The sequence below is a fragment of the Pipistrellus kuhlii genome, unplaced genomic scaffold (assembly GCF_014108245.1).
Source record: "Pipistrellus kuhlii isolate mPipKuh1 unplaced genomic scaffold, mPipKuh1.p scaffold_m20_p_3, whole genome shotgun sequence".
Classification (NCBI taxonomy): Eukaryota; Metazoa; Chordata; class Mammalia; order Chiroptera; family Vespertilionidae; genus Pipistrellus; species Pipistrellus kuhlii.
In genome coordinates, this window is record NW_023425529.1 from 82,188,478 (window position 1) to 82,205,143 (window position 16,666).

Genomic DNA, 16,666 nt, shown 5'->3' on the forward strand with positions numbered 1-16,666 from the left:
CCCCATGGCAGCTCTCCCTGCCCTCCCAACACGGCACTCCGATAGCCCTGGGGTTCCGTCATAGCTGTTCAGCCCTGTATCATCGTTTCCTGTTTCCTTGACTCCCTCTTGAAAACAGGGCACCCAACTTATATCCCCAGTGCTGGACATGGTGCCTGCATGAAGAAGATACTGGAAAGATGAAAAGGGGAAAATAATAACTCAGTGACCTGAAGGGGAATGGGGATGGGCATGAAGCCTTCAGCCAGGATGTAACTCTAGTTTTCTTTGAGATCTTGGTTTTAATATTCTGATCCCATGATTTCCACCAGTCACACAGATCCTATAATTCTTGGGCTGGAAGGAATCTTGGACAATCATCATTTCCCCAGCTCTCCAACCTGCCAGCCCTGCTCCATCAGCCAGTCTAGGATCCCAGTCATTTGCTCCCCTGCATCTGCTTCAACCCCATATCCCACTGATGTTACCTCTCAACTATTTTCCAAGTCCCACTCTCTCCTGCCACCTCCTGCCCCCACTCTAGGCCAGCCCACTACCATCTCTGGCCTGCACCCCTGGACAAACCCCCACAGATCTCCCTGAAAGTTGTACCTCTTCCAACCTATCTCCACTCTGCAGCCGAGTCCTCCTTATAAAGAGCACATCTGATCATCGTACTCATATATGTAGGACAAACTCTTCTCACGGCTCTTCTATCACTCCACATCATGGCCACTTGGAGTTCCAGCCATTCCCATTTACCTTTTTCTGTCTCCATGCCATCCTTTGCCTCCGGGCCTTCACATGTTTTGTTTGCTGGGAATACTCTCTCTTCCCTCCCACCACCCACCCCCACCCCTATCCCTCAATCACCCTCTCCTGGGTGATCTCTCCTCACACTTCAGGTCTCAGCCCTGCTCCCCGAGCCTGGCTGTGTGCTTTCACTGGGTACCCCACTGCTGGTGCTGCACTGTCTGATAGCTGTCCTGCTCTAGGGCAAAGACTGTGTCATTCTAGGGTTATCACGGAGTTGAGCAGTTTGTGCACCAAATACCTCCAGGGGTGCTATTCACTTCATAGTCTGTGTGAGGAGCAAACACTCCCTAGAGCTGGGCACTAGATGCTGCCCTGCTCTTGCCCACCATTGTTTTCCTACACCCAGCATATCTCTGGTGCCTAGGAAATCCTCAATGTTGGAAGAATACAAGAAGGAGGGGCTGCCCCGGGCTTCCCTGATTTCCCCGTTCCCAGTACCTTCCCCACAGTCACACAGTGAGCAGGCCCTCCTGCACAGCTTCTCTTGTCCTCTGCTCCCTCTCTCCTCCTTCACTTTCCTCACAATGAACCTTGGAACTATGACCTTGAGGGACATGCAGGTCGCTTGGGAGAGGGGGGAGGGATGAAGGGGGGGCTTTTAAGAAAGTGGCTGTGGTGATTTCCAAATTCATTCAGGCTCTCTAGAGTTGCTTCCTGTTCCTGCCACTGTCGAGAGCAGCCCATTGGAGCCAGTTTCAGGTGTCTGTATTACATAGCTCTTTGTGCTGTCCAACCAGGGCCATGGAGCTGTAGTCAGCGGCATCCAGGTCCTGTTCCCCAAGTTAGGGTCCTGGATGGAAGCCATGTCTCTTCTGGAAAGCAGCACTTCCCCAGTGGGTCCCCTATACCCAAGCCTCAGGGTCTGGCCTCACTATGGGGGTAACTCTCAAGGGGAGAAGTGCTGGCTTCCAATTCTCTGGGCCTCAGTTTCATCTTAATAACTATGATGTGAAATAAGGGGTTGTACCAGATGTATCTGAGGACCTGCTCACTCTGAAGGCGAGAGCCCTACCATGGGCAGGGAAGGTCCCAGGGGACCCAGCTGATGGTGAGGCACATCAGGGTGAGGTACTAGGCATTTCCTGTTGCATTCAGTGCAGCTGCTCTGGCCAGGGCCTGTGAGAGGCCTGGGGACACCACAATGCAAAAGACACAGTACCTGTGCTCAGGGAGCCCACAATCCAGTGGTGGGCACTTACATGTAACCTGTACTAGCTAGCATGAAGGGCACTATGTGTTGGGCATGGTACTAGGCATTTCCTATGCATTATGTCCTTAGCTCTGCACCATATCTCAGTGAGTGAGGTACTATTACTCATCCATCTAAGAAGAAGAAGACTAAGGCTTAGTGATAGAAAGTAACTTGCCCGAGGATACATCCCAGGTATGGGTCACCCCTCGTGCAGCCACAACTTGGACTTTACAATCTAGGATTTTAACCCAGCACCTGCCACTATTTCCTGTTACAGTGAAGCGTAGTTCCAAGGAAGTGGCACCCAATGCACTTGTGGGAGCACCGAAGAGGGCAGCAGCCCAGCTGGGGTTCAAAGCAGCTCACCTGAGAGTGTCTCTGACCTAGGGGTAGCTGAGCTGCAGCGCCCACTACCCCTACCTGACTGTAATCAGGGAAGGTCCGCAGGGTGGCCCTGCTGGTGGGCAGGTCTCAGTGCCCTGCCATGTTGAGCATTTCTGTATTTGGACAATGGGCAGGGAGATGGGCACACAGACAAGACGCAGGGGCCACATCCTGCCCCGTCAGGCCAGCCTCTCCTGGGCTGCCCTGAGCATCTCCTAGGCTCCTCTGCCCTCCCCAACTCTGCTACTCAGTCAAGATAAGGTTTGCTTTGCCAAGTCCTGCAGGCTTATTCCATGTAATGTCTCAATGTTGTCAATTGAGAAATCTTAATCAGAGGAAATCCTTGCTCACATCAGAGGAAAGCCCCCCCACCATCCCCATTCCCACCTCCCTCCCCCACATTCCTCAGCACCATGGCTCTCCAGCTAGCTGCTTTCTTCCCCTCCCTGACTTGGCGGCCATCTCTCAGCAGCAACCTGAAGTGGAAGCATGTTCTAATTAACACTGAGAGACTCATTAGAGAGACTGAGCCCGGAGCCCCCTCCATTGCTTCTCTGGCAGAGGCTGAGAGGTTGCTCTCTTGGGAGGAGGGGAGGCTGCAATTACCCATGATTCAAAGGGTTTAGAGAGAAGTGAGCAGAGCTGCTCCTTGGCCCAGAGGCCCCTCCCACCCACATCTATCTCTCAACTCTCTGGCCTGGCCCTGCTTAAGAACAGGATTAGGGCCCTGACCAGATTAGTTCAGTGGATAGAGCATCGGTCTGTGGACTGAAGGGTCCCAGGTTTGATTCCGGTCAAGGGCATGTACCTTGGTTGTGGGCACATACCCTGTAGGAGGTGTTCAGGAGGCAGCTGGTCGATGTTTATCTCTCATCAATGTTTCTAACTCTCTATCCCTCTCCCTTCCTCTCTGTAAAAAAAAAAAAAAAAAAAAAAAAAAAAAATTAATAAAATATATATAATTTTTAAATAAAAGAACAGGGTTAGGATGGGTGGCGCTGACCTAAGGCACTGTCAAGACCCCAATCTCTATGGGAAACACAAGGTGGAGGGGGTGTGTGTATAGCATTTGACTCCAAGCCCAGACCCAGAAGAGAACCTGAATTTTTATTTCCCCTAGGATATAGGAGAAAGTTCAGTTTAGTTCATGTCTGCAAGCATTTATTAAGTCCTAACCATAGCCCTGGCTCAGCGCTGGGCACCAGGAATGCAGAGACTGTAAGTCTAGCCTGTAGATGCAGAGAGAGCACTGAGGGTGGGGGAAGGAAGAAAGGGGGTGCGGCAGGCACAAAACTGGAATAAATGGGAGATAGTTGCATTTAATACATTGGAGCAAATGGAGAAGAGCCAACAACTGACAGTGAGCAGTTGTTCCATGCCAGGCACTGGGCTGGGTGCTATACATGGATCAGAGGATGACTAAGACATATCTGAGGCCTCGAATAACATATGCTATGTTGGAGTTTGGGGGAAAGAAGGAGGGATTAGACAAATACCACAAAGATAAGTGGGGGGGGGGGGGCATTCTCTGTGGGGCCCAAGGCAGGGAGACCTGGTCTATTGGGGGACTGAAAAGGCTTTGTGGATGAGGCACACTGGAGATAGGTATTAAAGAAAGGAGCCAAGTTTTACCTGGAGGGAAGGGGACAAGAGTAGGATTTGGGGGTAGGGAGAACATTGCAGGCTGAGCAAGTGCTCAGAGTGAGAGAACTGAGCAAAGGGGAACTGCTGAGTGCATAGACTCCATGGAGAAGACTGGGAGGTAGGCTGGGCCAGATTTTAAGGAGGAAACATTTATACATCTTTTGGGCACCGGTCTCAAGCAACAGAAAGCCTGTGTTTATACCTGCTTTTTGAGAGCAGTGATCAGGATAATTGGGTGTAAGGTGGGGATGAGAAAGAAGCAGGGAGGCAGTGAGGAGGCTGCTGGAGTGGTCCAGGTGGGGAGTCAAAGAGAGCCCACATGACACCAAGGTGATTGAAAGGTCAAGGTGATTGCAAAGGATACTGGGAGAGGGCATGGCTATAGAACTTTGAGGCTGATATATGTGGAGGATAAGGCAAAGGAGGACCCAAGGACAAATGAAAGGTTTCCCAACTGGATGGCATACAGCCAAGGTGCTATTAGGCAAATAAGGTAGTCCTTGAAATTGGTTTGGGGAAGGTGGGGAGAGACGATGGCTTTGAATAGGAGACCCATGAGCTGTTGGAAATGCAGGATGAAGGCTAAGAACAGAGATTTGAGAGTCATTTGAGAGTCATTCTGGCAGAGGCTGATGATTGCATTGTCATCATCAGATAGCTACCACTTACTGATCACCTACTATGTGCCAGGTGCTATGTGAAATAACTTAAGCCTCACAACAAGCAGCAGAGTCAGCAAGCTCAGACTTATTTAACAGATAAGAAAACTGAGAGATAGAAACATGTTAAAAGTCAACCAGCAGGGAAGAGGTAGATCTGGGACTGAGCATATCCCCTACGGCTTTCTCATCAATCCATTAAAGTAGAGTGAAGTTATGGCAGTGTGGACTAGGTTCTCAGGCAAGAGGTAAGAACAGAACATCTTTAGAGTTGCCACAAAGACTCTGCCAGAGATAGTTTCCCTCTTAATTATTTGTTAATTATCAACTACCAGGGTCTTCTCTAATGACTTTCAACATAGAAACCATGGAAAATGTCCAGAAGTGCATAAAAAATAATTAAAATGTGTCTGAAAATAGAAGATGGCACATATATGACTTGTAACTGACATGCTTAGGGATTTTGTGGTCAAAATGTAGGATTAAGGAGCTCTACTGAGACAGGAGAGCTGAGGACAGAGTTTCAGGGTGATAAAAATATCAAGAGCTGCAGAAAAGAGGAGGAAGATTGAGGATGGGCCATTAGGTTTAGTCACTAACGATCATTTTAGAAGATGGGTGGGGGCAGGAGGCAGACTGCAAGGAGCCAGGGCACACAGGGTTGGATCAGCAATTTGGCATCTGCTCACAGAGTGAGGCAGAGGGTGTAGACTGGTTCTCCAAGAGGTTCGGTGGAAATAAAAAGAGATTGGGCTGGTGCCCCAGGCAGGGGAGCCAAGCAGAGTTGTGTTTTAGCCTGGGGAGATCTGGGAGTATGTAGGCTGGTGGAAAGGGGCAATGGAGGGGTAAGGGTTGGAAATACAAGTAAAAGAGAGCCTAGAGGATGAAGTAAATGCAGAAAGGAGGCAAGAGAGATTGTAAGCTGTTTATCTCAGCCCACCTATCCTGACTCTTAATTCAGGAATGACACTTCATGGATGTGGAGTGTATGGTTGTGACTAGGACATAATTTCAGGGCCTAGAACACTTTCTTGCTATCTGAACTTCCCTAAGGACTGATTTTCTAGGAGAGGAAAGTTGCAGGTCAGATTAGGAGGGTTTTGGAGAGTCATAAAGATAACTTTGGAATTAATCCTTTAATTTATTCAATAAATATTGATTGAAGGCCTACTATGGATTGAGCATTCTCCAAGCATTGGGGATAAAGCAGTGAACATGGCCAGCAAAGTCTCTATCTTCATGAGGCTTATAATCTAGTGGAGGACTTGATGGAACAGACTCAAGAATTTAAAATCAGGTTTTCTTCTCTACTTTGATGAAGCATGGACAGTGGCTGGTAGAAGTCTCCTAGGGTTGTCCCAGCTAGCCTCCTGCCTCCTTGATACCATGCAAGGAGGATGGGGCCCCTTTACTGTTTTGGAAGCATTTCAGGAAATGAGATTTCATACTTTCCCTCTATTGTCAATAGCATCTCATAACCTGAAATGAATGCTCTTGGGCGTGGGATTTCCCTAATAAATAGACCAGGTAGAAAAGAGGTGTAATTTCCTATCTGGTGTCAGTTTCTCTTGGTGCTTGGGGAAGGGTAAGAGGGAGACAGAAATTGAGAGAAGGGGGCAGGTAAGTGGTCAGTTCCCCTCACTCTATACTTCTCCTTGGAGAACTTTCCTGCCTAAGCCAAGGCCAACCTACATTTCAGGCCTCAGGAAACTTGCCAGAGCTTTGCAGGGAGAATAGCTGAGCTACAGTACTCTTTCCTTTCTAGCACAATTTCTGCAAAAGCAGGAACAGAATGCCTGGAAGGCAGATGTGTCTCTGGAGCTCCTGGGTACATGTGGCCATGCTCAGATAAAGACCCGGTAAGCAACTGTCCAGTTGGTATGGTGGCAGAATTCTAAGAGGGTCACCAGACTCCTGCCCCTTTGTGTACACATCCTGCACAACACACACCAGTGTGGGTGGGACTAGAGAATGGAGAGAGAGATCACTCCTATCATTAGATTACCAATCCATTGATGCATCAAAAGGTTGGTCGTCCTGGATGGCTTGATCTGATCAGTTGAACCCCTTTAAACAAGGGGAAGCATCAGAGAGACCCTCTCCTATTGGCCCTGACAGGGCAAACAACCCTGCTGTGAAGCGGGCCCTGTGGCTGAGAACAGCAGGCAGCTCTGGTAACTGAGGCCTCAATCTTAAAATCTCAAGGAACTGAAGTCTTTCCACAACAGTAAGCTTGGAAGAGGACTCTGAGCTTACATGAGATTGACACTTTGGTTTCAGCCTGGTGAGATTCCATAGACAGAACCCAGCTGAGCTGTGTGCCCAGACTACTGACATGCAGAACTGTGAGAAAATAAACGGGTGTTATTGTAAGCTGCTAAATTAGTGGTAACTTGCTACGTAGCAATAGATAACTAATGCACTTAGTATGATTTTTTAAAGAGCATATTGAAGGCCCCTACAATATGAAGATCATGAGGACTGGGAGAGCTTCCTGCTTTCTGTTTATGCTTTTGTACTTTATAAAATGCAAATACTTTTGGGAGGAGTCATATAGGAAGCCTTTTGGGCCACCCAAACCTTAATATGAAGTTTTCAAACTATCTTTAGAGAGGGTTGAATGTGGGAGAGAGAGAGAGACAGGTAAGGGCACAGGATGGTGGGACTAGGAGAGAATCTTGAAGATGAGGGCATTCATTTTACCTGGGACTGTTCCAGAGGATTGGGATTATGTCTGTGAAGTCTCCTTGGGTAGGAGGGTGCTCCCACTGGTCCAGCTGTTGGGTACCCACAGGGTGGGAACAGAAAGGACTGCTGGAGTAATGGGGAGGCAATCATGCCAGCTGCAGTTCCTGGTGGGTTGAGTGGAGCAGGAAGTGAGTAGAATGATTCTTTCTATTGAGGAATGAAATTTGGCCTATTTGTACCCCTCCCACGCCTGGTTCTGGGGGAACGTGGGTGGGATAATGCTGTTCTTGCTGTAAGTTGTTTATCTCAGCCTACCTATCCTGACTCTTAATTCAGGAATGATACTTCATGGATGTGGAGTGTATGGTTGTGACTAGGACATAATTTCAGGGCCTAGAACACTTTCTTGCTATCTGAACTTCCCTAAGGACTGATTGGAGCCCACAGTGCTACCATTTGTCTGTCCATCTCCTTAACATAGCCCTTGCCTCTTATTTAACTGCAAAAATCCTCAGGAAAGGGCATGGCTAAATGACATCTCAGTGGAAATATCTTCCAAGTCCTTTTCTGATAAGAGAGAAGTAAGAGCATAACCTAAGGCAGTGGTCAGCAAACTCATAGTCAACAGAGCCAAATATCAACAGTACAAGATTGAAATTTCTTCTGAGAGCCAAAAACCAACTTCTGTGCATGGGCCATGAAGTTTCAATCGCACTATACGTGCACACCCGCACATGGTATTTTGTGGAAGAGCCACACTCAAGGGACCAAAGAACCGCATGTGACTCTAGAGCAGCAGTTTGCCGACCACTTACCTAAGGGTTAGAAAAGACCGGAGACTGGGGACAGAGCTGAGAGGATGTGAGTAAAGTCGGATAAATTGGCCCCTTGTCAGACATTTTCCTGGGTTCAGATCTACCCAGACGAGGCAGTGTGCCCCTACCCGCAGCCCCTCCACGCCGGGCCCTGTGGTACAGCTCCCATTGATGACAACAGAGGTTACTGGAATCATGAAACACAGCAGCCTGGAGGGCCTCTCACTCTTGAAAAAGCCATCCACCCTCCATCCTCCACCCACCCATCAACTTTCAATTAAATTAACATTTACTCAGCACCTACTACATGCCAGCCCTTGGGCTGGGTACTAGGAACACAGAGATGATCAAACCCCAATCCCAACCCTTACGATGCCCGAGGGACTGCCCCAATGCAGGGACAGGAATGCTGAGAGGGAAAGCAGAGGACAGGAATAGCAGCAAAACTTTAAAGCATTTCTGTTTAATTTTTAAAATTATTTTTAAATGTGCACAAAAGTAGAAAGAATAAACTGCCTTATAACCATCACCAGCTCCAATAATTTTATAAGTATTGTTTCACCTAACCCTTCCACTTTTTTGATAGAGTATTTTAATACAAATTCAAAATATTTTGCATTTCACCCATGAATACTTCCATATGCATCTCCGATAGGAACATTTTATTTTATTTTGTTAATCCTCACCCAAGGATATTTTTCCATTGATTTTTTCTTTCTTTAGAGAGAAAGTGGAAAGGGGGAGAGTGAGAGCAAGAGGGAGGGAGGGGAGAAGAGAAGAGGAGAGAGAGAGGGGGAGAGAGAGAGAGAGAGAGAGAGAGAGAGAGAGAGGAGAGAGAGAGAGAGAGAGAGAGAGAGAGACCCATTTGTCGCCTCTCATGCAGGGAACCAGCGGGAGCTCTAACCCGAGACCCTAGCAGACGGATGCTCTGACCACCGAGTAACACTGGCCAGGGCTGATAGGAACATTTTAAAATCACCACCAAACCAGCAATATCTTACTACAATCAGCAATACCTCTTCCCCCTGCCTGCGCCTTTACCAAGCCCTGGAACCCATTCCTGCATCCTACACTTCTAGGGGTCTTGCCAAGGACCTGGTATCTCCTGCCAACATGCTGGTTTTCAGACCTGAACCCCTCAGTGTTTCCCTGGTTGTGCAACCTGGGTCCCTGCAAAGTTTAGCCAGGCGACTCCCTGCGTTGATGGACAGCCATCAACCCCATGTTTTGAAAGGGCCAGAACACCCCTTCCCTTACTGTGCTCTTCCTCCTCTCTGTCCTTCAAGATTGAAATGCTAGAACACAAATACGGGGGCCACCTGGTATCCCGGCGCGCAGCTTGCACCATCCAAACCGCCTTCCGCCAGTACCAGCTCAGCAAGAACTTTGAGAAGATCCGCAATTCGCTCCTGGAGAGCCGCCTGCCGCGCCGGATCTCTCTGCGCAGGGTGCGTGCGCCCACAGCGGAGGGCCTGGCGGCGGAGAGGGCGCTCATGGAGGGCTACGGCCTCCTGGGGCTGCCGCTGGTGCGCGCGCCCTCTCTGCCGCCCACCCTCGCGGGCACGCTCACCGAGCTGGAGGACTCCTTCACCGAGCAGGTGCAGTCCCTGGCCAAGTCCATCGACGACGCCCTCAGCACCTGGAGCCTCAAAACCATGTGCTCCCTGCAGGAGAGCGGCGCCTACCAGATCCACCAAGCCCTGCGCGCGAGCGCGGGGCAGCCCGGCCTGGAGGCGGAGGCACGGGAGCAGGAGAGTGTCGGCCCGGGGTCCGAGGAGGAGGCCTCGGAGGCCGCGGGCCTGCCCCCGGGCCACAGCAGCACCCTAATGATGGCTTTCCGGGATGTCACCGTGCAGATCGCCAACCAGAACATCTCCGTCTCCTCCTCCACCGCGCTGTCAGTAGCTAACTGCCTGGGCCCGCAAACTTCCCCGGCCCCAGCAGAGACCCTGAGGGGCCAGGCCGAGCTGGGAGAGGCCCGAGGTCAGGAGGCTCCAGTGGCCCCAACCGAGAGCCAGGGAGACGCGCCCGCCGAGACCACGTGCGCAGAGGCGGGAGTTGGGGAGACCCTGCGCGCCTACTCGCCTGGAGCAGCAGATGGGGCGGTGGATGCGATGGTGGAGGAGGCCCCAGCCGCGCAGGTAGAGGAGGCAGAGACAGGAAAGATGGGGAAAGGGGCCGAGGCCGAGGCCGAGACAGAGGCCGGAGACAACTCGGAGCAGCTGAGCAGCAGCAGCACGTCCACCAAGTCCGCCAAGTCCGGGTCGGAAGTCTCGGCGTCAGCCTCCAAGGAGGCCCTGCAGGCCATGATCCTGAGCCTGCCGCGCTACCACTGCGAGAACCCCGCCAGCTGCAAGTCGCCCACGCTCTCCACCGACACCCTGCGCAAACGCCTCTACCGCATCGGCCTCAACCTCTTCAACATGTGAGTGAGCTCTGGCTCCTGAGCTGCAGTGCGTCCTGGAGGGGAGGGACGGGGAGGCCCTGGAGGGAGGGAAGACAGATTAGCAGGGTGCCGGGTAATTTAGCATGTCATCCAGTGTCCTCCCAGGTGGCATCTGTGCCGTGCCCGCTCCTTGAGATACTGTGTACAAATACATACATATTTTACTTTTGCTTGTTATTCATTTATTTTAAGAAAAATTAGGAACAAAATAGCTTTTCAAACCCATGCTTTCACCACTGTTCCTGCTTAAAATGAAGCTAGAATTCGAAAAGTCAGAGACTTTAAAAGAAAATGTAATATTCAGTAAATAACAGTAGAGATAACGTGAGGATTGAGCAGAAATCCCTCAGATAGGATATGAAGTTAGGGACACTCAGCAATCCCCTGCGGTTGATGAAGAGGAGAAACAGACAGTAACGTGAGGAAAGGTGCATGAGGGACTGGGTGGGGGAAAGAGACCTACTTTAAGGAGTGCAGGTGGAAAGCAGAAGAAGGTGGGACAAAAGGGGAAAGGGCGACAGAAAAAGAATGTGAAGCAAGCAGAGGTGTAATACAAAGAGAAGGGGAATGAAAGGAGAAAGAGAGTGACTTCCAGAGCCCAACCTTTTCTCCCAACCAGAATGTATAGAGCTGGTGGCAAGCAGAGGGCATTCACATGGAAATTTCAAGTTCCTGAGGCACTGATCTCCACCCTCTGCCTGGCCCTTTCTTCACAGACCTGAGCCAGGAACTATGACAGCCCTCCTGCCCACATGCATTATTTATTGAGTGCCAGGCACCATGACCACAAAAATGAGTAAGACATCCTCTGGTCTCCAGAATCATATATCCTGGGAAGAACAGTTACTGTTCATAAAGCATCTGCAATCTTCCCAACAGTATTAGAGAGAGCATGGTTATGCCATTTTACAGAAAGGAAACCAGCTCATATTAGTAAGGTGAGTTGCACACTGACACAGCTAGTAAGCAGCAGGCTTCGGTGAAGCCAGATCTGTCTGACTCCCAATGCATTGCTTTTTCTTTTACCTCAGGCTGCCCTCCTGGTGTATTTGTGTGCATCACTTGGGCATGCACACAAATGCTCACACAGACACTTGGGTCCCTCAAGACAGTGGTTCTCAAACTATCTGTGGTGAAGGAGCAGTTTGGATTTTTACCCAACACCTTATGGGTCAATACTTGTGTAAAATACAATAAAAATGAACTGCTAGAAAAACAATCACATGCTTAGTTGTCCTGAAAATGTCAAAGTGCTATAAAAGGTTCTAAATGCTTACCCTCTATTTCTGTACTTATATTCTCCTGGGCCAGTAAAAAACAGTTCAGGGAGCAGCATGGATTTGCAGACCACACTGTGAGCACAATTGCCTTAAGACACAGCACCCACACCCACACCCACACATAGAGACTCAAGCCTGAGAAAATAAATGCTGGAGAGCAGGATTTTTGTGTATCCACCATGCCCAGGAAAGAGGGGGGTGGGGCAGATCTTACTGCTGTTACCCAATCTCATCCTCTCCAGATTGCAGGGTGGGTACTGCACATAGACAACAAGATGCAGGCAGTCTTAGGGACCTCTTGGCAAGCCTTGGGAACCTAAGGATGAGATCTGATGGGAGTGAGGCCAGAAGAAAGAGGACACCTCTTCTCCTGCTCTGGAATTCACTCTGCTTGGCCAGACTTCCCCTTCCCCCTCCTACCCCACATTACCTTTTCTCCCTTGTGGCGAGGTTCAGGAGAGTGAGGCTCGGGTGAAAGGTGATTCTGATGGAGAACCACTCTGTGGAGGAAGGAATCCTGATATTTCCTGAGAATTCTTCCCAAGGACCTCCAGGCACTATTTTGGGTTGAATTGGCTGGAAGAATAGAAAAAGAAATCATGGATGGCCTTGGTTCACTCTCTACTCCTTCTCCCCACCCCCATTCGCACCCCCAGAAACCCCGACAAGGGCATCCAGTTCCTGATCTCACGTGGCTTCATCCCTGATACCCCCATCGGAGTGGCCCATTTCCTGCTCCAGCGCAAAGGCCTCAGCCGGCAAATGATTGGAGAGTTCCTGGGCAACAACAAGAAGCAGTTCAACCACGACGTGCTAGAGTGAGTGCCCCACCATCTATGCACTCCTCCTCCTACACCCCCCTCCCGTACCTCCCCCTCCCCCACCCCCCACCAGGATGTCCAGAGGAGTAGGGGGATCTCAGCTGGGGAAGGACTCAGGGAAGAGAAAGGGCCCTCTGAAGTTTTGGTCATTTTCAAGAAATCCTCTCTCCAGTCTTAGCAGCTTCCTGATTGGTCCCAGAAACCACAATATCGGTGACCTTTAGCCAGAGGGCTCCTGCTACAGAGGGGCAGAGGGCTCCTGTTACAGAGGGCCAGAGGCCGCATTTTGACCGGCCTGTTTCCCTAAAAAGTCTTTTATTTATTGGGCACATTGTGCACAGAGTACCATTGGTACAGAAATGGTCAAGGGTGATAAAAGTCCACCCTCTCTGCCACCCTCAGGAGCAGAGAATGAGCCTGGAAGAAAAGAGGGCTGTCAGTGCTGGGGCCATCTAGGCCTGGGGAACAGACCCTCAGCCCATCCTCTCTGTGCTACCTGTCCAGACCCCAGACCCCACACAAGCATCTGTCTGCTCCCAATCAGGGTCATTTTCATATCAGTAGAGGCAAAAATGAGGAAAAAAAGGGGATCAGACTGAGGGTTTTTAGAGCAGGAAAACACTGACCACCCTAATCACAACAAAGAAAATTGCTTTAAAGTCTAATAGATGTGGGTAAGAGGAGGACTGCTTCTGCCAGTGCTCAGCTTTGTCAGTGTGGATGGGCAAGAGTCTCTTCACACTCTCTCCCCCTCTGGAGATGCAGGGCAGAGGTGGCATTCCTTGGGGCTGAGGAGCACCCCTCCCCTGGCAAAGAGAGGGCAAGGTCCGAGGAAGTCTGCTCCAGGTCCCTACCGCTCTCCGATGCTTCTTCTCTCTTCCACTAGGCCCCCTTAGGCTCAGATGTTCTTGAAGGTCATTATTCTATAGGGAGCCACCCCCACTTCCCTCCCTTCTTTCTCCTTAGATACAGTCAGCAGGAGTTTTTCCCTGGGGTGCTAGGAAAACCTCCCCTTTTTGTCCTTGCTCTTGGAATAGCAAGGGCCTGCTACAGAGGGGCATAGGGCTCCTGCTACAGAGGGGCAGAGGGCTCCTGCTACAGAGGGGCAGAGGGCTTTGGAAGCCTGGGAGTCACCCAACCTGTCTGTCAAGGTTGTCAATGTTAGTTTAAGCGTTTCCCTGCCTGTGGAGTTGGGATATTGGATTATGAGGGATGCACCAGTTGCCCTCTGGAATCCTTGTCACATTCCTAAATTCACTAATAGGGTGGTTGTTCCTAACTGAGCACAGTCAGAAAGAGTGGCGGCTTGGACCCATCCGAGGGACCATGAAGGCCCTTGGTTGGCAAAACCCAGCTCCTGCCTGTGACTCTGGGTGGCCTTGGACAATTTGCTGTCCCTCTCAGATGGTTGAGATGCTCTGAATGCCTCCCAAAGGAAAGTAAACCAATGCCTGTGCAGCATTTCCCTGCACCCTCCTTTCTTCTCCCTCTGCCTCAGGCTCCTCTTTCCCTTTACCACATCCCTGCTGTGCAGGGTGCTCTAAGGAAAATAGAAAGAGAAAGGTCGAGTTTTCCAGGTGCCTTCCTTCACCTGTTTTCCTCCATCTGGTTCATCTCTCTGGCTTTTTCTTTTTTTTCTTTTTTTTAAAATTTATTTATTTTTATTTATTTATTTTTATCTTTATTATTCAAATTATTACAGTTGTTTCTCTTTTTTCCCACCATAGCTTCCCTCTACTTAGTTCCCACCCCACCCCCTGCCATTATCACCCCCTCCCACCACTGTCCTCATCCATAGGTGTATGATTTTTGTCCAGTCTCTTCCTGCACCCCGACACCCCTTTCCCCCGAGGATTGTCAGTCCACTACCTTTCTATGCCCCTGATTCTATTATATTCACCAGATTATTCTGTTCATCAGATTTTTTATTCACTTGATTTTTAGACTCACTTGTTGGTAGATATGTATTTGTTATTCATAATTTTTATCTTTACCTTTTTCTTATTCTTCCTCTTCTTAAAGAATACCCTTCAGCATTTCATATAATACTGGTTTGGTGGTGATGAACTCCTTTAGCTTTTTCTTATCTGTGAAGCTCTTTAGCTGATCTTCAATTCTGAATGATAGCTTTGCTGGGTAGAATAATCTTGGTTGTAGGTTCTTGCTATTCATCACTTTAAATATTTCTTGCCACGGTCGTCTGGCCTGCATAGTTTCTGTTGAGAAATCAGCTGACAGTAATATGGGTGCTCCCTTGTAGGTAACTGTTTTTCTCTTGCTGCTTTTAAGATTCTCTCTTTGTCTTTTGCTCTTGGCATTTTAATTATGATGTGTCTTGGTGTGATCCTCTTTGGATTCCTTTTGTTTGGGGTTCTGTGCGCTTCCTGGACTAGTAAGTCTATTTCGTTCACAAGGTGGGGGAAGTTTTCAATCATTATTTCTTCAAATAGGTTTTCAGTATCTTGCTCTCTTTCTTCTTCTGGCACCCTCATAACTTGGATGTTGGTATGCGTGAAGTTGTCCCAGAGGCTCCTTATACTATCATCATATTTTTGGATTCTTTTTTCTTTTCTTTTTTTCTTTTCTGGTTGGGTGTTTTTTCTTCTTCTTTGTATTTCAAATTTTTTACTTGATTCTTGCAATCCTCTAGTCTGCTGTATATTATTTTTTATTTTAGTCAGTGTATACTTAATTTGTAGTTGATCCTTTTTAATATCCTCAAGGGTCTCACTCACTAAATTTATCAGTGTTTTCTAGAAGATTCTTGAGTAACCTTATAACCATGGTTTTGAACTCTATATCCAGTAGTTTGCTTTCTTCCATTTCTTTCATTTGTAAACTGTTTCTTTGTCTCCACATTTTGGCTGCTTCCCTGAGTTGATAGAGTAGCTTTGTGTGCTAGGTGTCCTATAGGGCCCAGTGGCTCAGCCTTCCCAGTTACCTGAGGTAGACACTCTTGGTGCATCTCTTTATGGGCTGTGTGCACAGTCTTGTTGTAGGTAAGCCTTGATCGTTGTTGGTATCACTGGGAGGAATTGACCTCCAGGCCACTTGGCTGTGAGGATCAGCTGTGTCTATGATGGAAAAACTTCTGTGCTGGAAACACCCTTATGAGGCAAGACTTGTTTCAGTGGGGCTTTGGTGCTCACTGAGTCTGCCCTCTGAGTGTGTCCTTATGTATCTGAGGAGTTGTAATCTGGATGGTCCTGCTCTGATCCCTGTGTACACTGGCTCTTGGATCTCCAAGGAGGTGCTAATTTAGCCTCTGCCTGAGGCCACCCAGCAGGAGCTATGGAGAGATCTGCAGATTCCTCTTCTTTGTTTGGGTTTTGGAGGTGCCCAGATGAGGCCCAGCTATGAAGCAATGCAAGCTGCTATGGGGCCTTGGGCCTTCTTTTGGATGTCCTGGGTCTCTCTGACTTAGCTGCAGTTTGTTAGGTAAGTTTAGATTTCAAAGGACCAGGCCATTCATATGCAAAAGCCTCTGCAGACAGCTTGGATGGGGCAGAGTCTCAGGGTGTAGCAAACAACAATCACTTCCCATCAGCCCTGCCTTAAGAGGCCCCCAGGGTCTCAGTGTCCCTTGGTGATCACTGCAAGCACCTCAGAAAGAAAGCCACCTTCGAGTTCCGCCCACTGCCAGACAGTCAAATTCTCCTCATATGAGTCTGGATCCCCAGAGTCTCACCCGGAACTGGAGTTCAGAGCAGTTGGGAACTTGTGTCTCCCTGTGGATTGAAAAAGACAGCTGCATCCTCAGTTGCCAGCCCTCTCTGCACACACGCACCTCTATACCTCTGCACATTACTTCTGAATCTCCTCTGAGTCTCAGTGTGCTTTTCTCTTCCCTTCTAGTTGTAAAATATCCATTCAGCCAGCCTTCCTGTGGTTCTGGATGATGTCCGTTTTGTCTTTTAGTTGTAGTTTTGAAGTGATTGTGTG

At 49.1% G+C, this 16,666-nt stretch overlaps 1 protein-coding gene across 6 annotated transcripts in view; it reads left to right on the plus strand.

Annotated features, from left to right (window-relative positions):
• The window catches only part of IQSEC3 (IQ motif and Sec7 domain ArfGEF 3), a 104,930-nt gene that overhangs the window by 56,502 nt on the left and 31,762 nt on the right, over positions 1-16,666 (plus strand). For 5 of the 6 annotated variants that reach the window (XM_036458026.2, XM_036458027.2, XM_036458031.2 and 2 more), the window contains 2 exons: positions 9,464-10,602; positions 12,560-12,721. In XM_036458026.2, the coding sequence (XP_036313919.1) occupies positions 9,464-10,602; positions 12,560-12,721 (1,301 nt within the window). The remainder of the gene's footprint in view (positions 1-9,463; positions 10,603-12,559; positions 12,722-16,666) is intronic. The other variant, XM_045588368.1, reaches the window with a different exon arrangement.